This window comes from Antennarius striatus, chromosome 4 (genome assembly GCF_040054535.1).
Source record: "Antennarius striatus isolate MH-2024 chromosome 4, ASM4005453v1, whole genome shotgun sequence".
Taxonomy (NCBI): Eukaryota; Metazoa; Chordata; class Actinopteri; order Lophiiformes; family Antennariidae; genus Antennarius; species Antennarius striatus.
In genome coordinates, this window is record NC_090779.1 from 702,163 (window position 1) to 724,501 (window position 22,339).

At 44.5% G+C, this 22,339-nt stretch overlaps 1 protein-coding gene across 1 annotated transcript; it reads left to right on the plus strand.

Annotated features, from left to right (window-relative positions):
• The first annotated feature begins 740 nt into the window (after positions 1-740).
• On the plus strand, positions 741-20,664 carry ric8a (RIC8 guanine nucleotide exchange factor A). The gene is made up of 14 exons (XM_068313710.1): positions 741-921; positions 7,297-7,344; positions 8,172-8,382; positions 9,816-9,931; positions 10,006-10,086; positions 11,122-11,221; positions 15,468-15,658; positions 15,988-16,082; positions 16,153-16,303; positions 17,328-17,423; positions 17,503-17,647; positions 18,627-18,771; positions 19,226-19,345; positions 20,385-20,664. The coding sequence occupies exons 1-14, from the start codon at positions 838-840 to the stop codon at positions 20,524-20,526; spliced, it is 1,725 nt and encodes a 574-aa protein (XP_068169811.1). The 5' UTR covers positions 741-837; the 3' UTR covers positions 20,527-20,664.
• The last annotated feature ends 1,675 nt before the right edge of the window (positions 20,665-22,339 follow it).

A 22,339-nucleotide genomic window follows, 5' to 3' on the forward strand; every position in this document is an offset into this window, starting at 1 on the left:
TAATGGGGGGAAACCGGAGAACCGGAGAAAACCCAGTCAGACACGAAGAGAACACGCAAACTCTTCACAGGAAGGCCGTGTTGGAAATGATGGGGTTTGAACCCCTGACGTCTTGCTGTGAGGCAGCAGTGCTAACCACTACGTCACCGTGCCGTCAAAGATCAAAGCTAGTGCTCTGACCTACTGTCATTGATCAAAGCACTAGATTTGATCTATGGTCTTAATCATACTGGCCTTCTCTCTGGTCTTTCTGTCTTATCTGGTTCCTGAGTGTACAAGTTACAATTTGACCTTAAACTAGTTTTCTCAAGGTCAAGGTCATCATCTCATCTCCATCCCCTCTGCTGCCTGAGTCATGTGCTTTTTGTCTCATCTTTCTATCTGAACGGTTGTGAAGATATTTGGTGGAGTAACGGACAAACACATGAACACTGACATTACAACACATCACCGCTATGAGGCGGGATGGAACAGACTGGTTTGAGGAAAGCGTTTCGTCCTACTTTCTCAGGGACACGTGAACGCACCAGTCCTCTGCCACCAATCCGGTCCGCTAATCGCCTCACCGGCTGAACGGGATTAAGACATCAAGCTGCCGGTGTGGAGCCGCTGCTCAGTCATACAGGTTCACACCGGTGAGTCCTGTTCACACAAGTGAGTCCTGTTCACACCGGTGAGTCCTGTTCACACCGGTGAGTCTCGTTCACACAGGTGAGTCCTGTTCACACCGGTGAGTCTCGTTCACACAGGTGAGTCCTGTTCACACCGGTGAGTCTCGTTCACACAGGTGAGTCCTGTTCACACCGCGGGTCCAGAACCTCAGTTTTGCCACTGGAGATGGATTTGAACGCCATCGTGGAGCGTCTGGAGACCGGAGACCAGGACGGTGTTCTGGCGGCTCTGCGGGGCTACAACCAGGAGGTGAGAGTCGCACTGGACGGGAAGGGCAGGAGGGGGGCAGGAGGGCAGGGGGAGATCTGGTCTCCCCGTGAGGTTGTGACCCAGAAGAGTAAATGAGATTCCTTCAGGTCAATTCAGAATAAATGTAAATTCACAACAAAATACTATTGAAATGCTGACTTCATAGCCTGAATCAGTGATTCTCATTTCTGAGACAGCTGCATCACAAAGGTGTGAAACGAGGCGTTGTCCTCAAGCAGCATCAAGCAGCAGCTGAGTTTATTCTGTTTGAAATGGGATTTTCAGCATATATAGTTTTACATCAAGACATGGTTGTTGTCATTTTTTCAAGCTACAAGGTTTGACTTCATATTTTTAAAGTAAAAAAAATAGCTTTTACTGCATTCAAGGTTTTTTTTTTTTAGTTTTGAAAACCATTAACACAATGTAAAAATGAAATGAATTGTAGTTACAGGTAGTACAAGTCTAGGACTGGGGAAGTAGAAGTGATGAAAATAAAATGAAAAAATTCCAGGTTTATACTAAACAGATGTGGCACTTTGGAAGATTCCATTTGTTTTGTCTAACATGAGTGTGGACCCTTATATATGTAATACTTATAGAAACAAGACTGTGGAGTTTTATTTAACAGTAGCTCCTAGAGCTGGTCAGGACAGACTGTTAGGCAGCAATGTTTCATTTCTAGGTATTGGCAAGTATGAGAAACTCCTGCTTAGAAGAATACAGTACATCCTGATTGCAAATGGATTAAACAGTTGTAATTCTGTTAAGCATTGATAAATAACTGGAGAGTACAATGATGCCCATGATGTGTTGACAGCCCATCCGGGGCGTACGTCGCCCCTCGCCCATAGCACACTGGGATAGGCTCCAGCGTCACCTGTGACCCGCATGGCAGGAAGGTGGCTGGAGACGAGACGATGTCGGTCGTCTCGTCTTCAAGAAAATAGATTGTTGGAGTATAATGACTATTAACTCCATTTGTTGTCCTTGGAGTGTCCAGATGTTCAAACAAGTATCTTGAGTACTGTTGGGTTCCACGAATAAATGAAGCCATTGCTCCCATGGCACGCCTGATGATGCTATTGGCCAAATGTCATCACCATGGAGCCCTCCACCACCAACCGGCTTAACGGGGACGCTGTGGTTACGACAGGATGAACCACAAGCTTTGATTAGTCAACATAACCAAGACTTCATCATGGCCAGTGGACAGCTAACAATAGCAATGCATGTCTTCAACTCAGAATGATGTACAAATGAAGAAAGTCAGTGGCACTTTTATAATTATAGATGAGCTTCAAAGCCGGGGATTGCTCCTCTGCTGAGGTACATGTTTGGTTTTTCTGTGTTTTCGATGTTCTCAAAAGTTAAAAATATAGTTAACTTTTCAGCATAAAGCTCTAGAATCACATTTTTACGTTGATTTATAGTTTAATGCCAAGTTGCCCAGTTACACGTCACTACTTTGTTGCTGTTCTTTTTCCAGGGCATTTTTAAATCAGCTTGTGTGTCCACTCAGCTGTGGGGACGTTGGTCTTCAAGGCAATAGGATTAGATTCTCTGATACAGAAATAGAGTCCGACATAATAGCCAAATCCTACACTTCTTCAAAGCTCTGTGAAGAGCTTCATGTGTCATTCAACTGCTGTACTATATGCCTGGTGTCAGGTATATACACTTCTATTCAGTCTACCATGTGGTTTTTAGAGTGTAACTCTGAGACCAATGTAGTTCAGTTCCCTAAATATGCTGTAAGCGACGTAACAAACTGGTGAAATGTCACCACAGTACGATCTGTGAAGAGCAGCCCTCAGAGTAGTGAACTTTTAGAGTTTGACACTGGTGATGGACACAATCACATAACACACTCACTGATGGAGAAAACATGACTGAGTGTCTAGAACTTTTAAACCTTTAAATGCAGGAAATTCAATAAGATTTAACAGGAACAAATCATCTGCATTCAAATACAAATTAAATCAAATTGTTGTAACTAATCAACTATTAAACTCAACGCTGAGGCGATCTAACTAAAACCTTTAGAGGGGAGAGAATAAATCAGTTGGTCAGATTAAACCACTGTAACCTGCTGGAACTTAAGTCTGAAGTGCTTTTAGCCCTGTCCCAAGTCCTAGATGGATTGACCCTTCCTTTGGCAGGGCAAGCTCAAGAAGTCCAGACCAAACACAATGTCCAGAAAAACTATTGTAGACCCTGTGGTCTTCTAAGCTCAATGTATCTCATCCACTATGATGAGTACCAGGTAATTCTGTCTTTTTACTAATCCTTTTTGTTGTGCATCTTCATTTCGAGACATTGACCATCTTAAACTTTTTCCCCCTCTAATTTATCTAATCCATATTTGGCCCTAATTTTCATGGACTTAACAACATACCTTCCAACATTGGACAAAATAATGAGGAAAGTATAAACGGAAATAAGATCATAACACCCGACTGTCTTGAAAATTAAAGAACCTTTTTCAATGCAAAGAAAACAAAGAACAGCAGTGTAGCTTTAGAAAAACCATTTATTGGTGAGGCTAATCAAAATAAAGACTTCAGTTGTCTAGGGAGTGGAGTACTGGACTCGAGTGCATTGAATCCAGATGTACCCTTTAAATAATCAGGAATCAATTAGGTTTGGGTCTAGAGCGCGGTCTAGGTTCATCAATGCTACATAAACAATAAGCTGTCTACCTGAATATATTGAGGACCGATTTGAAACAAAGGGATTTTTTCATCCCTGATGGGATAGATGGATAAATGGCGGTAATACAATTTGTGACGCTCATATAGGGAAAACCTGGTTCAGGGAGCTGAAACATGTTCAGTGTTCCTTCTGATTCCAAGAGTCCATTGGTTTATTCCTCGAGTATCCTGAATACCACCATCCCGCTCTGCCAGTCCAGAGGTTCTGTCCCTGAAACCCATGGGATGTTAGAGAAGTGTCAACCAAGACACTACCTGCACATCCAGAGACCCTGGATACTGAGGGTGAAGGTCATGCAGTCCTGGTGCCGTGCCACTGAGTAGCTTATTAACCACTTCAGAGACCTCAGTCTCTGCTTCCCCTAAAGGCATGGTAGTAGGATTGAGGAGGTCCTCAAATTATGACTTCAACCACTCAACATTCCCAGTTGAGGTCAGCAGCACTCTGCCTCCACAGTGTGCACCGCTTTCCCCTCCTGAGGTGCCAAACACTTCGCCAAAAATTTTTTGAGGCGAGGCTGACTGATGGTCTTCCACCACGGCCTCCTCCAAACTCCTTCCAGACCTGATTTTTCAGGCTGCGATACACCTGGCCTGCAGGTACACATTGGCTGTTTCCAGAGTCCCAGGAGTGCTTGAACAAGGTGTTAATTATGGACAAATTGACAAGCACAGAAGTCCAGCAACAGGACACCATTTGCGTTTAGATCAGGGAGGACGTTGATCTCAATCACCACCCTCCGAGTCTCACCGTCACTACTTTTGTGATTGAAGTCCCCCAAAAGAACAATGGAGTCCTCAGTCAGAGCACTATGCAGCTCCCCTCCCAGGGACTCTCAAAAATGCTAGGTGTTATGCACTGCCAGAGCTGTGGGGCTAGAGAAGGACAAGTGGAGAGTCCAGCCAGAAGGTTGGGTTCCAGAGCTCAAGCTGTGAGTGGTTAGCCCAACTAAATGTAGATTAACCTAACTGTTCCTACAAAGATTGTGGACATGGTTAAGCGGTGGGTTACATCTGGACAAAGGCTAATATCTGGAGAAAACTGGATGTAGGATGTTATGACTACACCGATAAGGGAATAGAAGTTTGAAACAACACAATCACTGTCAATTCAATGTATGAATTGGTTTAAAGACATTGTGATGAGAGAAGTGTTTGAATTGAATTCTGGGGACGGGTACTACCCAAGCCAAAGGCTTCCATCCATCAGCCTTATTTTCAAATGTTAATGTTGCAAATGAGATGAAGGTGGTCAAGACTGATGTAATGACATGACTGAAAAAGATACTAAACATTATTCCCCAGCGAAGTGACATCCCAAGAGCCAGTCTCTTTGTTCAGGGATTGGATCACCGATCCCCCTGCCGTCGACTGTCGCCCAATCCCCATTGCACCTATCCCCTACAGTTCCCTTGGCGGTTGAGTTCACTCATGTCTGACCGGGTCCTGTGGGCAGGGGCCCGGGCACCAGACACTTGCATATGAGCCCAAAATGTACAGTACAGACCAAAAGTTTGAACACACCTTCTCATTCAAAGAGTTTTATTCATTTCCATGACTATGAAAATTGTGAATTCACACTGAAGGCATCAGAACTATGAATTAACACATGTGAAATTATATACTTAACAAAAAAGTGTGAAACAACTGAGAATGTCTTATATTCTAGGTTCTTCAAAGTAGCCTCCTTTTGTTTTGATTACTGCTTCACACACTCTTGGCATTCTCTTGATGAGCTTCAAGAGGTAGTCACCAGAAATGGTCTTCCAACAGTCCTCAAGGAGTTCCCAGAGATGCTTAGCACTTGTTGGCCCTTTTGCCTTCACTCTGCGGTCCAGCTCACCCCAAACCATCTCGATTGGGTTCAGGTCTGGTGACTGTGGAAGCCAGGTCATCTGGCGCAGCACCCCATCACTCTCCCTCTTGGTCAAATAGCCCTTACACAGCCTGGAGGTGTGTTTGGGGTCATCGTTTTGTTGAAAACTAAATGATGGTCCAACTAAACGCAAACCAGATGGAATAGCATGCCGCTGTAAGATGCTGTGGTAGCAATGCTGGTTCAGTATGCCCTCACTTTTGAACAAATCCCCAATAGTGTCACCAGCAAAGCACCCCCACACCATCACACCTCCTCCTCCATGCTTCACGGTGGGAACCAGGCATGTAGAGTCCATCAGTTCACTTTTTCTGCATCGCACAAAGACAAGGTGGTTGGAACCAAAGATCTCAAATTTGGACTCATCAGACCAAAGCACATATTTCCACTGGTCTCATGTCCATTCCTTGTGTTCTTTAGCCCAAACAAGTCTCTTCTGCTTGTTGCCTGTCCTTAGCAGTGGTTTCCTAGCAGCTATTCTACCATGAAGGCCTGATTCACACATTCTCCTCTAAACAGTTGTTCTAGAGATGTGTCTGCTGCTAGAATTCTGTGTGGCATTGACCTGGTCTCTAATCTGAGCTGCTGTTAACCTGCGATTTCTGAGGCTGGTGACTCTGATGAACTTATCCTCCGCAGCAGAGGTGACTCTTGGTCTTCCTTTCCTGGGGCGGTCCTCATGTGAGACACTTTCTTTGTAGCGCTTAATGGTTTTTGCGACTGCACTTGGACACTTTCAAAGTTTTCCCATTTTTCGGACTGACTGACCTTCATTTCACCCCCCCACTCGTTTTTCTTCACTTAGCTGCTTTTTTCTTAGCATAATACAAACTCTAACAGTCTATTCAGTAGGACTATCAGCTGTGTATCCACCTGACTTCTGCACAACACAACTGATGGTCCCAACCCCATTTATAAGGCAAGAAATCCCACCTATTGAACCTGACAGGGCACACCTGTGAAGTGGAAACAATTTCAGGTGACTACCTCTTGAAGCTCATCAAGAGAATGCAGAATGTGTGCAAAGCAGTAAGCAGAGCAAAAGGTGGCTGCTTAGAAGAAACTACAATATAAGGCGCATTTTCAGTTGTTTTACTTTTTTAAGTACATATTTCCACATGTGTTAATTCATAGTTTTGATGCCTTCAGTGTGAATCTACAATGTCAACAGTCATGAAAAGAAAGGAAACTCATCGAATGGGAAGGTGTGTCCAAACTTTTGGTCTGTACTGTAATTGGAGTTTAATGTTCAAATTTAGTTATTTTAATAATTATTGGGTATGGATGTTTCTTTATTAGCCGTATTGACTCATGCACATGGGGAAACTCATGTAGGGTGGTAACCCAAGATGGAGGAAAGGGTTAATGCTGAGCTATGTTTAGTTTTTGAAGCAAAATATTTTGCCACTTTTTCGAGAGAAGGCCATGTTGGTTTCAACAATGACGCACATTCTCCTTCTTTGACAATAGCATGACTCCACAGTGACAGAGCCTGGTGCCTAAACTGCTCTGGAAGTTGGACTCATCACCCAAAAAAATGTCTGGAGCATTCTGAGAACCTCCAGTCGGGAAAAAAGACATGACGCATTTTCTTTTTCAAGCTTTTGTAATGTCTCCTGTATTTATGCTATTTTCAATCAGACATGTTTGTGATTTGGAGATATTTTGATTGTAATGAAACTTGAGTCCTTAGTCTTTGTCACACATTCCAGCTAGATTTTCTTTCTCTGCCTCTCTCCTGTACTAGTTTATTCTTTTCTGCTTTTGCTTTGTTTCCTTTTTCAGATGAACCAGTGCTTTACCTTCAACAAAGATGATGAGCTGGACAGACAGGTATTCCTAACATTGCTATCTAAAATCAGTGACATAATTCCATGCGTCTGGAAAAAACAATATGTTCTGCAAAAAAAATAACCGATGTAAACAGAACAGTATGGACTGAATAAAGCTCACATGGAAAGTCGTCCCAGCATTAAGCAGCACATACCTACAATGTGCTGCCTGTATGTGCTTTAAAAATCAAACTAACAGTACGGCACAAATGGTGAGCAATCGGCAACATGTTAGTCCTTAAATCAGTGGCCAGAGTTTACAGAAGTGACGTCTTTGTCTGGACACTTGAGGCTAATGTATATCCTACAGTGTTGTAATAGTAAAACTATTTGTCCTAAACTTATGATGGGAATATTTTCGAGTTATATTTATCTACTCGCATTTAGAGGCTTCCTACTCACTTGACATGCTACCACACCACCTGACGGTCACATGAGCGTTACTGAAGGTCTGATCCTACAGTTGTCTTTGGAAGAGATTGAACTAATCTGGTAGTGATTAACAGGCTAAAACCAGGGAATCGAACATGAATGGGAAGACTGGTCATCTGTCTTGGAGTTGGCCACAGTTACCTTTAGAACAGGTGTGACTGTTGTATGACTGAAGTAATGCCTTTCACTGTTTTCTGTATTTTCCTAGAACAAATCCAGTGAGTATGTGGTGGAGAAACACTTCAACATTTGAAGAAATCAAAAATTCAGATCTACTTTTATTGTATATAAAAAAGGATCCTAAATTGACATAAACTTTATTGATCTTAAACTGGAAAATTTGCTACATGAGGTATTCATAAATGATATTTCCAAATGACATTTCTTTTGTTGCAGCATCTGGGGGAGTTGGTGTTTGCATTTCTGAACAGGGATCTGCAGCCCTCCTGTCAGTTGGCCTGTCTGGAAACTGTTCGAATCCTGTCCAGAGACAAACTTTGCTTGGATCCCTTCATTAGCGTCTCTGCCATGTCCACTCTGGCTTACTATGCTGGCATCTTTTTGAACACACCTGTCTGCAACCAATGCCAACTGGTGGAGCGTGAAGGTCAGTTCTGGTCACTGAGGGACAAGGATGTAGTTCTAGATGTGGACCCTCCATGTCTCTATCTCCTTATGTTGTGTCCCATCAACTGCATGTAGCAGACGGGCTGTGGATAGATGAAATAAAAATAAATTGATTTATATTGCATGCCTTAATTGCAGGTTGATCCCAAAACTAGTTACCAACTACTGTATAAGTTAGGTCTACTCAACTACAGACACATTCACATCCATATTCTTAAGTATCCAGCTCCAAGCAGCCGCTTCAACAGTAGAAGTGGAGAACATGGTCCACTCTGACTCAATGTCCCCAGCCTCCTGCGGGATCTGGGAGAAGCTCTCCTGGAGGAGGGAGTTTGAGGACCTCACTGACTGAGGGTTCTGCCAGACGTTCCCAACAGACTCTCAAAACATGTGTGGCCCTGCCGAGTCTGTTCGGCCTCCTGCTCTATCAGCAGATCCAGATCACCACCAAGTGGTGATCAGTTGACAGCTCTGCCCCTCTCTTCACCCGAGTGTCCAACACACGCAGTCAGAGGTCTGATGATACGACAATCATCGATCATCGACCTCCAGACTAGGGTGTCCTGGTGGGCATGTGCACTGATGGACATCCCTGTGGATGAACAAGGTGTTTGTGATGGACAAACTGCCTGGCACAGAAGTCCAATAACAACACCACTCGTGTTCAGATCGGGGAGGCCGTTCATCCCAATCACCCCCCTCCAAGTCTCACTGTCATTGCCCACGCGAGCATTGAAGTCCCCAAATAGAACAATGGAGTCCCCAGTCGGAGCGCTATCCAGTACCCCTCCCAGGGACTCCAAGAAGGCCGGGTATTCTGCACTGCCATTTGGCCCGTAGGCTGAAACGACAGTGAGACACCTGTCCCCAACCCGAAGGCGCAGGGACGCGACCCTCTCGTTCACCGGGGTGAACTCCAACATATGACGGCTGAGCTGGGGGGCCACAAGCAAGTCCACACCAGCCCTCCGCCTCTCACCTTGGACAACACCAGAGAAGTGGAGAGTCCAGCCCCTCTCAAGGGTTTGGGTTCCAGAGCCCAAGCTGTGGGTGGAGGTGAGCCCGACTATATCTAGTCGGTACCTCTCAACCTCCCTCACAAGCTCTTGCTCCTTTCCCCCAGCGAGGTGACATTTCATGTCCCTAGAGCTAGACTTTGGGGATTGGGTCGTCAAGCCCCATGCTGATTACTGCCACCCAATCCACACTGCGCCCCCTACGGTTTCCTCGGCGGGTGGTGAGTCCACCAGAGGTTGGGCCCATGTCGTCCGTTCTGGCTTGGCCAAAAATCTAAAGCGGTATCACAGAAACAGAAGAACACTAGACCTTCAGCAGTTCAGCGTGTAAGTCCTTGTTTAAATTACAGAATTATCCTTAAACTATGTTTGACTTTGATATTCTTTGTTTTGCTAGTATGCAGTAAGGCGGTGGAAGAAATTGCCCCTCCTTCAAAGAGCGCTGACCAGGAAGTAATTGTTGAGAGTCTGAAGTCTATCTGTAACATCCTGCTACACAACGAAACGGGACTGGTCAGTTGCTGTCCATTTCCATCTGTCCCTCATGTATAAGCAGAAGGTAATTCTTATCTCTGGATGGATGACAGGCGGCAGCAGCAGAGCTCCAGCTGATTAAGGGAGTGGCAGAGAGGATGAAGCAGTGCAATGACCCCACCTGGAACCACGAGGTAAAGACTAGAACGTGATAACCGTGAGGACAACTGATGATGTCAGTGCATGTCACCTACCCTCCCAGCATTAGATTGTTAACCTGCTTCATGATGAAGCACAAGGACTCTGGAAGAAGTTGTTAGTGAAAGGAATTGGTGAGCTCTGTGCATCATGGGAAGTCTACCAGCTGTCTAAACTAATAGCTGCAAAGCTAAGTAGCCTTAAGTATAAACTTCATTAAAAGGATTTTTCAAGCCTACCCTTAAATGTAGACCACGTGTCTGCTGAGCCAACTGATTGAGTGTTTTCTGGTTGAGCCGTTTTTATTCACAGTAACACTCTTCTCAGATCCAATTATGTTGATGCTTTCTCAGCTCAAACCAAGACTTTGCCCAAACTGAGTGTTTTCAGTGTAAATGTGACTTGAGGACAATCCCTTAAGTATGTTAAGAGAACTACTAAAAGACATGAAAGAATTTAACAATTGGTGCTTATGTGGTTCCATAAGGTTTAATTCTAGCGTTGGTAGGTTTGCACTTTTTTAGGATCATAGATCTGATCAATCCACTGTAGGAAATGGTCAATTAAGGAATACAGGGTCCTGATTGTGTGAAGTTATTTGTGATGTAATTGAACATCTTTGGCACTTCATACTGTAATATTCAGTACACTGCCTAGCCCTCAGAAAGGTCACCTGGATTTAACTAAACAAATAGTTGAGAGTTAATAAAACTGAACATTAAGCATAGATATTTCATTTAATGAGATCATAAAAAAATCAGAAGTTCACCACAGGTTTGTTTAATTATGAAAGGAAGAGCATTTCAAACAGACTTTAAACCTTTAATTTGGACGTAGGACAGCTGCCACCAAGTGAACAATAGGGGCAAAGAAATGGTGAATTAACACCCCAGCAGGACCAAATGTCATTTGGTTGTAGTGATTCAGGTGCTGCAGGTGGGTGTCTGCTTAAAGATCTTTTAGTCCCCCAAGGGGTAACTTCTATTTCCATTTTTGTGAGTACTCATCACATGCTGTTGTCTCCTGCTCAGGTGCGTTTCTTTGACCTGCGCCTCACCTTTCTGCTGACGGCCCAGAGAGTGGACATCAGGACACAACTTGCTCAGGAGCTCTCCGGCATCAGTCTGCTAGGTAGAACACTACCTGTGGAACTACGTACAGAGGAGACCAGTGTCTGTTCAATTCAACAAGACAAGTCTCCTACCGGTTCACTGTAGCAGTGTCTGATCACTTTCAAAGTTAAACATTCAGTAAAAATCTGTATCGCTGACCTCCAAATGCTCAGGGTTGTCAGTGTCAGACAAATTCCAAAAAGATGGAACAGTTGTATTAGTAAATTCTAGAATTTAGCCCAGCGATCCCCAACCACTGGGCTGTGGGCCGTTAGGTACTGAACCGTTAGGGAGCGGGCGGCACAAAACGTTTTAATTTTTTTATTTGATTATCGGTCTAAAGATGTTTTATTTTGAAAAGTGACATCTGTGCTGAATGACACGGAGGTGAATGCTACCAGCCGTTACCCCTAAATGAAGCGCCCACAACTGCTCCAGTGTTCTGGATTAAAGTCAAGGTAGATTATCCTGAGATCCCCCAAAAAGAATCTTAATCCCTGCTTCCATTTCCACCTCCTGTCTCTGTCAAGTGGGATTTTCTGCAGTGACCGTAAAGAAAACCAAACTGGAGTAGACCGGACGTCTGAACACACTTCAAGTGTCATTGTCTCCGTTACCCCGAGATCAGAGGCCCCCCACCACTAATTCATTATTGTCATTATTATTATTTGATTGACTTGTTCACCCTTTTATCGAAATGATCAGTATTTCTCCTAAAATTCAAAAAACTTTATTAAGTCCCCAAGGGGCAATTGAAAGCACACAAAGCATATAAATATATAAATGTTTATGTTAAATCAAAACCTAGCTAGTTCAGAACCTAATTTGTTATTTGAATGTAGGTTGAATGTGCTGATTGCAAGTCTCTATACTATAATAAACCATCAGTGCAGTCACTTGAATTGAGTTTTTAATAATTATTTTAATATAATTATTTACATTATCAATTTATGGAAAAAAAGGCTTATTGACTGTTGTCTGCATTTTACTTTAAATTTTCTGTTAGACTACTAGATGAAGCCGGTCCGGTTCGGGACCACTGATTTAGTCACTATAATATTGTAATTTGTCCTTTTAATTTTCAAAGAACAGCAGTTCATTCAATCTCGTTTGAAAGGAGTTACATTGGTCAATCTCATGCAGAGCATCATGTCAGCATAGCGATGATGTCTAAAGGTTGAAAAATCAGATTTGAACAATTATGTTGGCAGAAAGGCATAATGCCTAACCTGAAATACTGAAGAGAACAAGGTGTGCCAAACATTGATGACTGCATCCAAACCTGAACGTTGTGTCTGTGTGCCCGCTTCCTAAAGGACTCTCTTCTTCTTTTCCTTTCAGCTTTTCCCTTCAGGGGTCGCCACAGCCAATCAATTTCCTCCATCTAACCCTGTCTTCTCATCCTCTCCTCTCACACCAACTACCTTCATGTCCTCTTTCACTACATCCATAAACCTCCTCTTTGGTCTTCCTCTAGGCCTCCTGCCTGGCAGTTGAAAACTCTGCATCCTTCTACCAATATATTCACTATCTCTCCTCTGGACATGTCCAAACCATCTCAGTCTGTCCTCTCTGACTTTATCTCCAGAACCTCTAACATGTGCTGTCCCTCTGATGTACTCATTCCTGATCCTATCCTTCCTGGTCACTCCCAGAGAGAACCTCAGCATCTTCATCTCTGCTACCTCCAGCTCTGTCTCCTGTCTTTTCCTCAGGGACACTGTCTCTAGACCAAACAACATCGCTGGTCTCACCACAGTTTTGTACACCTTTCCTTTCATTTTAGCTGAAACTCTTCTATCACACATCACACCTGACACTTTCCTCTGCCCTTAGTCTAGCTTCCACTACTCTCTCCCATAACTTCATTGTATGGCTCATCAGCTTTATTCCTCTGTAGTTGCCACAACTCTGCACATCTCCCTTGTTCTTTAAAATGGGCACCAGCACACTTCTCCTCCATTCCTCAGGCATCTTCTCACTATCTAAGATCCTGTTGAACAACCCAGTCAGAAACTCTACTGCCACCTCTCCTAGACACTCCATACCTCTACAGGTATATCATCAGGACCGACTGCCTTTCCACTCTTCATCCTCTTCAGTGCCCTCCTCACTTCATCCTGACTAATCTTTGCTACATCCTGGTCCACAACAGTCACCTCTTCTAGTCTTTGTTCTCTCTCACGTTCCACGTTCATCAACTCTTCAAAGTACTCTTTCCATCTTCCCATCACACTACTGGCACCTGTCAATAGACTTCCATCCCTATCCTTAATCACCCTAACCTGCTGCACGTCCTTCCCATCTGTCTGTCTTGCCAACCGGTATAGATCAGTCTCCCCCTCTTTACTGTCCAACCTAGCATACAAGTCATCATAAGCTTCTTGTTTGGCCTTTGCTACCTCTACCTTCACCTTACGCTGCATCTCCCTGTACTCCTGTCTACTCTCCTCAGTCCTCTCAGTGTCCCACTTCTTCTTAGCTAACCTCTTTCTCTGTATACACTCCTGTACCTCCTCATTCCACCACCAAGTCTCCTTATCTACTTTCCTTCCAGATGACACACCAAGTACTCTCCTACCTGTCTCCCTGATCACATTAGCTGTAGTTGTCCATTCATCTGGAAGCACCTCCTGACCACCCAGAGCCTGTCTTAACTCCTTCCTAAAAGTCACGCAACACTCTTTTTCAGCTTCCACCATTTCGTCTTCTGCTCTGCCTTTGTCCTCTTGATCTTCCTCACCACCAGAGTCATCCTACACACCACCATCCTATGCTGTTTGGCTACACTCTCACCTACCACTACTATACAGTCACTGATCTCCTTCGGGTTACACCGTCTACACCAGATGTAGTCTACCTGTGTGCTCCTACCTCCACTCTTATAGGTCACTCTATGTTCCTGCCTCTTCTGGAAGAAAGTATTCACTACAGCCATTTCCATCCTTTTCGCAAAGTCAACCACCTTCTGCGTTCCTCTCCTGGATACCAAACCTGCCCATCACCTCCTCATCACCTCTGTTTCCTGCACCAACATGTCCATTGAAGTCTGCACCAATGACAACTCTCACTTCTAAGCATGCTCTGCATCACTTCATCAAAGTCCAACCAGAATTTCTCCTTCTCCTCCAGCTCACATCCTACCTGTGGAGCATACCCACTAACAACATTGAACATCACACCTTCTATTTCTAGCTTCAGACTCATCACTCTATCTGACACTTTTTACCTCCAGGACATTCCTAACAAACTCCTCCTTCAAGATAACTCCTCCTCCATTTCTCTTCCCATCTACCCCATGATAGAACAACTTGAACCCTGCTCCTAAACTTCTAGCCCTGCTACCTTTCCACCTGGTCTCCTGGACACACAGTATGTCTACCTTCCTCCTCTGCATCATGTCAACCAACTCTCTACCTTTTCCTGTCATAGTTCCAACATTCAACGTCCCTACTCTTAGTCCTATACTCTTGGTGTTCCTCTTTCTTCGAGCGAACGCACTTTCCTCCTTCGACCAACAGTAATCCAATTTCCACGGGGGCCCTGTAGGTCAACAGCGCCGATGGCGGTCGTTGTTAACCCGGGCCTCGACCGATCCGGTATGGAAGTCATAGGTTTGATTCGCATCTTTGATTTGGCAAAAGTTTTACGCCGGAAGCCCTTCCTGACGCAACCCTCTGTATTTATCCGGGCTTGGGACCGGCACAATAAGACACTGGTTTGTGTCCTCTTGTGGCTACATTCGCTTCCTAAAGGACTCATCGAGACCAAATACAGAGCAGATTCCATCTAGACAATTATCAATTCGTCTTCAGCCACGTTTACTCCTTACTGGTCTGCTGGAGCCTATCCCAGCTGGCTAAGGGCAAGGGGTGGGGTACACCCTAGATGAAACACCAGTTCTTTGTGGTGTGAGCACGGATGCCAGTTAACAAGATTTGTTTTTAACATTGCTTTTTAGACTTGTTTTTTTAGATGAGACAGCTGAGAGGAAATGGGGTGAACAATGTGAGGTTGGATGGCAGCAAAGGCTCATGGGAGCCCCCACACGCGGCTCACATGAGTTTCATATATTGTCTACAAGTGAATGTTGGTATGTTAGTCTGCAGTGATGCAGGTAAGACCTCCACCAACTGTTAGAGGACAGAAGATAATGGATGACTCTGAACAAACGTCAGGACCAGGAAAACCCGTTCCCCAATGGTTCCCCAATGGTTCCCCAATGTCAGAGTTCAGTGACGTGGTGTGTCGCTCTGTCTTTCTAGGCAATCATCTGGAGGCCACTTTGGGTTTGTCTTGGCCAGATTCTCTGGAGACAGCCAGGGCTGGATTGGAGGGGGTTCCACCAGAAGACCTGCCCCCACTGACCCGAGAGCAGACGGAACTAGCCATGGAAATACTGAAAATTATGTTTAATGTCACATTTGACACAAACACACGGAAGCAGATTGACGAGGTACTAAAGAATTGCATTTGCAGTCACCAGAATTATTATCTAATCTTTGTTCCTCTGTCACCTCAGCAGTAGAACGTGTGTCAGGGCTCCAGAAAAGTTCTCTTGTGGTTTACACATCCAACTGTATTAACTAGAATGAAACTAAGTTTAGTTATTCCAATTAACATCCAGATATTGCTCTGCGTGTGTGTGTGCGTGTGTGTGTGTGTGTGTGTGGACGTGGACGCGTGTGTGTGTGTGTGTGGACGTGGACGCGTGTGTGTGTGTGTGTGGACGTGGACGCGTGTGTGTGTGTGTGTATGTGTGTGTGGACGTGTGTGACGTTATAGGAGGAGGCAGCGGGGTTCAGGCGTGTGGGGGCCATGCTAAGACACTGTCTCCTGAGTCGTGCAGACGGAGAGGAGCGGACGGAGGAGTTCCACAGGTTGGCCGGCACACAGCTGACTGGTACAGTCCACATGGTGTCCTGACACCCCCTTCCCCCCCTGTTCCAGCCACACCATCAACCTGCTGGGGAACGTCCCTCTGCCCTGTCTGGACGTGCTGCTGATGCCCAAGGTGCAGCAGAGCTCCACAGAGTACCTGGGGGTCAACATGGACGCCGTCCACATGCTGCTGGAGTTCATGGAGAGAAGACTGGATCGAGTGAGTGTTCTACAAGTCTTAAATGGCCAAAAAATACTTCTGATAGATTGAGGGACGGATTATTATTACTAGTAAATGTGTTTGGATTAAAGTCTCTTCTGACTGCAGTGGGGCAAACCTTTTTCTATTTATCTTAAGGTTTAGTTGGATGTTGCTGCAGATTGAATGATTCCTAAAGTTTTCTAAAGTGCACATTTTGCAAAGGCCATTGATTGTTAAGCCAGTGGTCAATGCACACAGACATCTAACAGGTAGTAGTGGAAATAAAGCTAATTACCATTATCATAAAACTGCATCTAAATAAATTCCCCTGTTTGGCTCGTTTAAACTGGACCCCCCCAACAACACACATCCTTACCTTTATTCAGCATAGCTGGCATTCTGGAGCTTTAAAAGGAGTCTGTGTCAACTCCTCAATGTTCCCGGGTTTATCTGTTGGACATATCATTACAACAGACTTCACCACCTTCATCTCATTTGTGACACCAACATCCAGAAAAAGGGCTGATGGGTAGAAGCCGTCTGGTTTGTGTAGCTCCTGTCCCCAGAATCAACCAAAGTCCTCATCACGTTTTCAACCAACTCCTATAATAAATACCATAAATGTTGACGGTGATTGTGGGACATTGTTGTTCAAAGCGTCCATTCAATCCCAACAGACGTGTCTGTATGTCGGCGTCAGGTCGGCGTCAGGTCGACACATCATTCATACGAACACGTTTCTCCACTCTGTTCCAACACAACAAAGCGCCAGTCTTTCTTTCCTTCGTTCTGTTTGCTTCATCTCCTGCCTCATTTCTTCCAGAACCTTCTGAATCAGTTTAGATTCCTAACATTCTTTAACTCTTCTACAGACGAGGAGACACCGTCAAGAGAAGCCTTTCTCCTCTAAAGTTGTCTTGGTGACTGAGTCCACACTCGGACATTTTGCAGTTCTGTTCATGTGAAATGAGACCAGTGTGATGAACCAGACTCATTCATATTGTTGGCCCTGCTGGATTGTGTTTCTCTGCTCGTCCACCAGGGACAGAAGCTGAAGGAAACCCTGATCCCAGCTCTGAATTTACTGACTGAGAGTTCCCGCATCCATCGGGAGACCAGGAAGTTCCTCAGGTCAAAGGTCAGTGTTAGGCTGAAAGAGTCCCCCATCAGGAAGGAAGTCTTGTGTTCATGACTCAGATGTCCGTGTGTTCATGTAGGTGCTGCCCCCCCTGCGTGACGTGAAGACCCGACCAGAGGTGGGCGATTCTCTGAGGAATAAACTGGTCCGTCTCATGACTCACATCGACACCGACGTCAAGGACTGTGCTGCTGAATTCCTCTTTGTTCTCTGCAAAGAAAGTGGTGAGAACACTAGTGAACCGCTGTGGTGAAGGCCTTACACTGAACATTTCCTGTTTTATGCTTATTTAGTATAATCCTGAACAACCTAGACACAAATGTATACAAAAAATGACCGATCACAATTTAAAGCTGTGTGAGTGGTTTTCTGTTGATCCGCCCCATCAATAGTGAACCTGATGCTGGTGACGTTATCCCTGCAGGCTGGTCCAGAAGAGACTCAGGACCAGCCTGTGAAAGCACTGGTTTTAATCCCAGCCTGTGAAAGCACTGGTTTTAATCCCAGCCTGTGAAAGCACTGGTTTTAATCCCAGTCTGTGAAAGCACTGGTTTTAATCCCAGTCTGTGAAAGCACTGGTTTTAATCCCAGCCTGTGAAAGCACTGGTTTTAATCCCAGCCTGTGAAAGCACTGGTTTTAATCCCAGTCTGTGAAAGCACTGGTTTTAATCCCAGCCTGTGGAACACTTGATGACCTGTGAGACTGAGATTGAGACTGTCCTGTTGGTTTCTCCTTAATGGACCAATGCCCGTTGACTTTAGGTGGAGGAGGTTAACTTCTGGAGGGGGGGGCTTGTTGAACGTTGGTCAGCACAAGGTTTGAATACCTTTGCTGCTGTCCGGACCAGCACCACTGGTTGGGTTGATGTACAGTAATCCCTCGTGTATTAAAGCTTCAACATGCATGGCTTCACCTCAACGTGGATTTTTAGTAGGTAGTCATGTGATACCGTACACACATTCTATTGGCTGACAACATCCTGAAGTGCGTTACGTTCCATGAGTCTGACTTCCATGACACACAAAAGTGTTTTAAACAGAGTAATAAGATAGTTTTTCTATTCCAGGTGCTTCCTGGACTGCATTAACAGCGGGTAACGAGGGATCACTGGACTCTATTTCAAGTCCTTTTTATAAATGTGACCCTTTAGCTGTATAATTTTGATATTTGTTCAGATTGTTAAACTATTTTCTGTTCTGTAGTTTCCAGGTTCATCAAGTACACCGGGTATGGTAACGCTGCAGGCCTGCTGGCTGCCAGAGGACTGCTCAGGGGGGGCAGAGACTCTGGGATCTACTCTGAAGAGGAAGACTCTGAGACAGAGGAGTACCGAGAGGCCAAGGACAGGTCAGGACCGACGGGTCTCTCCTCAGCCCTGGGCCAGTCAGTGTCACCATGTTCACTAGGGCAGACACAGGTCACATGTGGTGAAGGACGCTAACGCTGGTCTCGGGTGTACCCAATGATCCCAGTGATTACTGTTAGCTGTTAGCCACTTTAATGCTATTTCATGTGTTTTGTGTAGGCTGTACATGTGCTGCCTTTAGCCGTGGCTCTGGGTCGTAAACAGGCCTGTTTGTTGGCTGTTTGTTGGCTGCCTGCTGTGATTTGTCCTCCCTTTGCTTCAGTGTTCCTTTAATGTTACTGGTTTTCTTTTTCCTTCCTTGTAGGGACTCTTCCCCAGAAAATTCACGTAGATTGTTTCAGTCAGGAGTAACTTCAGTGTTATGAATAAAAAGCACCCGTTGCAGACCCATGTAGCTTAAAGCAGCTGCTTCTTTAAAACTGTTTTCTTCTCCAGCATTAACCTGATCACAGGTGTGGTAGAGGAGGAGCAGCCCGACCCCATGGAGGGAATGACAGAAGAGCAGAAGGAATATGAAGCCATGAAACTGGTCAACATGCTGGATAAACTGTCCAGGTTGGAGAGCTGGACACACACACACACACACACACACACATCACGCATTATTTACTAAATAATGTATTTACTTCCAAACCCATGCTTAGTGATTAATTCATCATAATAATTGTGGACTTTTTTATAATTTGAAGTTCAAACAGTGAAACCTGAAGCTGCGTCAGACGTCTGGACAAACACCGGTCTGACAGTCTGGGTGTTGGGGTATTCATTGGGGGGGTCTAGACTACCTGCCCCCAACCTTTTTTGCATCATGAACCGGTTTAATGTCCATGTTTTTGTGGACCGTTCTTTAAGGTGTGGTGGAGAAATGCAACAAAATAAAATGATCAGCTTTTATTTGTAAAGCACTCAATCACATTAACGGAGATTCAAGCTGTTTCAGAGCGGCGGCGTGTTGTTACTGTCAGCTGGTGGTCCGTTCGTCCACCAAATGTCTCCACAACCGTTCAGACAGAAAGATGAAAGAAAAAGCACATGACTCAGGCAGCAAAGGGGATGAAAATGAGATGTTGACCTTGAGAAAACTAGGTCAAGTTCAAATTTCAACTTTTGTACATTTTTTGCACATATCTCAGGAACCGGATAAGATAGAAAGACGGAAAAAAAAGGCGTTATATTCAGGGAGGCCAAGGAGATAAAAATTGGATCACAACCTTGACCTTGAAAAACTAGGTCAAGGTCAAATTTTCACTTTAATTAATTTTTAGGTCCAAATCTCTGAAACCTGTTGAGATATAATCACAAAACAAAAAGCAACATTTTCAGGAAGCCTGGGGCACAAAAATGTGTCAGTCAGGGTAAAATGTTGAATTCAGGGGTGTCGCGGGATATTGCAGTCTTTTGTTGTTGTTGTTGGTTTTTAAGCTTGGGAGTTTGAGATTAGCGGTAAAGTATTGTTAGCAGCCGGAGCGGCCCCTTTAAGAAGGTGGTCATGTGACCGAGGTAAGCATCTCCTCATGCGTCACAGGTGACTCAGAGAATCCACTCATTCAGAATGTTTGGTGTGTTAACACTCACACACACGTTACACCTGCAGGACCAGCGTGATCCAACCCATGCAGCTCGGGATGGATGGCAAGATGAGAGAGATGACTTCAAAGGATCTGCAGAAAGTGGCCCACAATCCTTTGCTCCCTCCTGATGATGATGCTGACTCAGGCAGTGAAGATGAGGCTTAGTGAAGCAGACGGGATGCTGAGTGATGTCATATCCTGTCCTTTACACTTGTTCTGACAGCAAACCTGCAGAGAGTAGGAACGTGTTCAAAGTCACCATGAAATAAACTGATGATGGAAGCAGGTCATTTCGTCTTTTAAATGCATCCATGTTTCTAGTTGTTTAATTGCACGAACAATTCGGTTTTTTTTCTTTTGTCACTCCAAAAGTATTTCTAAATCACACATTATATAGCAGGTTGATCAAAGTGTAACATTAAATTACAGTAAAACGTGATTCTAATGCGAGGTGATTCTAACCTGAAATGCAGTAATACAGAACCTTAACAGCTCCCACAGTGTATTGTTACTGAATGTCAGTTCTAACAAACATGTTCAGATGAAGGCCTCCTTGTGGCTGTAGTTAAAGTCAGGTTCTGGTTTGTCAGGTGGTCAAGATGCTGTGATCCTGACTGGACCCTCTGATGGGCCCAAAGACGGTTACTAAAGGAGCTGATGGTATTTATATTTTCAGTCACAATAGCGCTGTCAAAGCACAGGAACTAGGACTTTGCCTCTCACAATGTTATAGAATAAAAAATATAAATGTCAACACTGGAGGACAAAATGAAGATTTGGTCATCCCAGAACAAGATGACCTGTCCCATTTGAGAGTCGTTACAAACACCTCAGTCCTGAATGTTACATTGATGGCAGCGGTGGGAGGGGCTTACCATATTATGGGATGCATTTATGCTAGTTTGACTTAGGGCATCACTGAAGGGCTAGTTGTGAAATGCACGGCCTGCCAGTGGTCTACAGTAGAACCTGGAGAAACGAGTTGAATCTGTTCTGTGACTGAGCTCTAAGTCAAATAACATTTTAATCCATTCCAGCCTTGTGAAAAAGCCCCAAACCCAATAAATTATGAAAAAACATCAACCAATGGACATGCAAACCTCACCTGTGTATAATTAATTATAAATTACCCTAACAAATTACCTTAAGTTACCTTAACAAAGAAAAAGCCCCAGAAATCACAAGAACACATGAGCTACGTCTTTACTCCACCAATGACAGAGATCCTGTCTCAGCTGATGTATCCATCCACCAACTCCATCCATCTATTCATCTTCATCCACTCATCCATAGTCAGGTCGTGGGGGCAGCAGCTTCCCTTTCACCCCACATCCACCAGCTCTGACTGGGGGGTTCCTAAGCGTTCACAGACCAGTGTTGAGATGTAATCCCTCCACCTGGTCCTGGGTCTGACCCATCGCTCATAAAGCGACGGTCAAGCGACTGCAATACCTCTCCTCCTGCCCCAATTCTCCGTCCAATTTCACACTCCATTGTTACCTCACTCGTGAACAGGACCCCCCAGGATCCTTAACTCTCAGGGACTGTTTGACAATTTTGTTGTTTTTATGTTTCTCTTGCAATAAATTAGTCAAAAGGCTAAATATATTTGTGGGTAATTTTCTTTGTTTTCTAAAGTCCTTAATGCCTGTCATTGGAAGTGTATATAATACATGTTCACTGTGTGCACACAAGAGCTACCATTGTCAAAAATGGCCCAACTGACTCCCATTATAACCACATATTTTTCATATACTATAATATGTCTTTATATAATGTATGTATATGATATACAATAAATTACTATATACAATAATGCTGACATGAAACATAATCTTCATTGTCTGCAGCAAGACACCGCCCCTTAAATGAACCCACAATCACCCCACAGCCCAGACACACACCCTGTCGGTGTTCACACTCCTGCATTAACATACCTTCCATACATCCAGTTGGTGAGTGGAGGCTTACTGTGATC

Excerpts from the sequence above, each read along its gene's own strand:
- ric8a (XM_068313710.1), top strand. The coding sequence starts at position 838 with ATGGATTTGAACGCCATCGTGGAGCGTCTGGAGACCGGAGACCAGGAC. Across the intron at positions 9,932-10,005 it reads TACACAACGAAACGGGACTG|GCGGCAGCAGCAGAGCTCCA; the intron begins GTCAGTTGCTGT and ends GATGGATGACAG. Across the intron at positions 19,346-20,384 it reads ATGCTGGATAAACTGTCCAG|GACCAGCGTGATCCAACCCA; the intron begins GTTGGAGAGCTG and ends TTACACCTGCAG.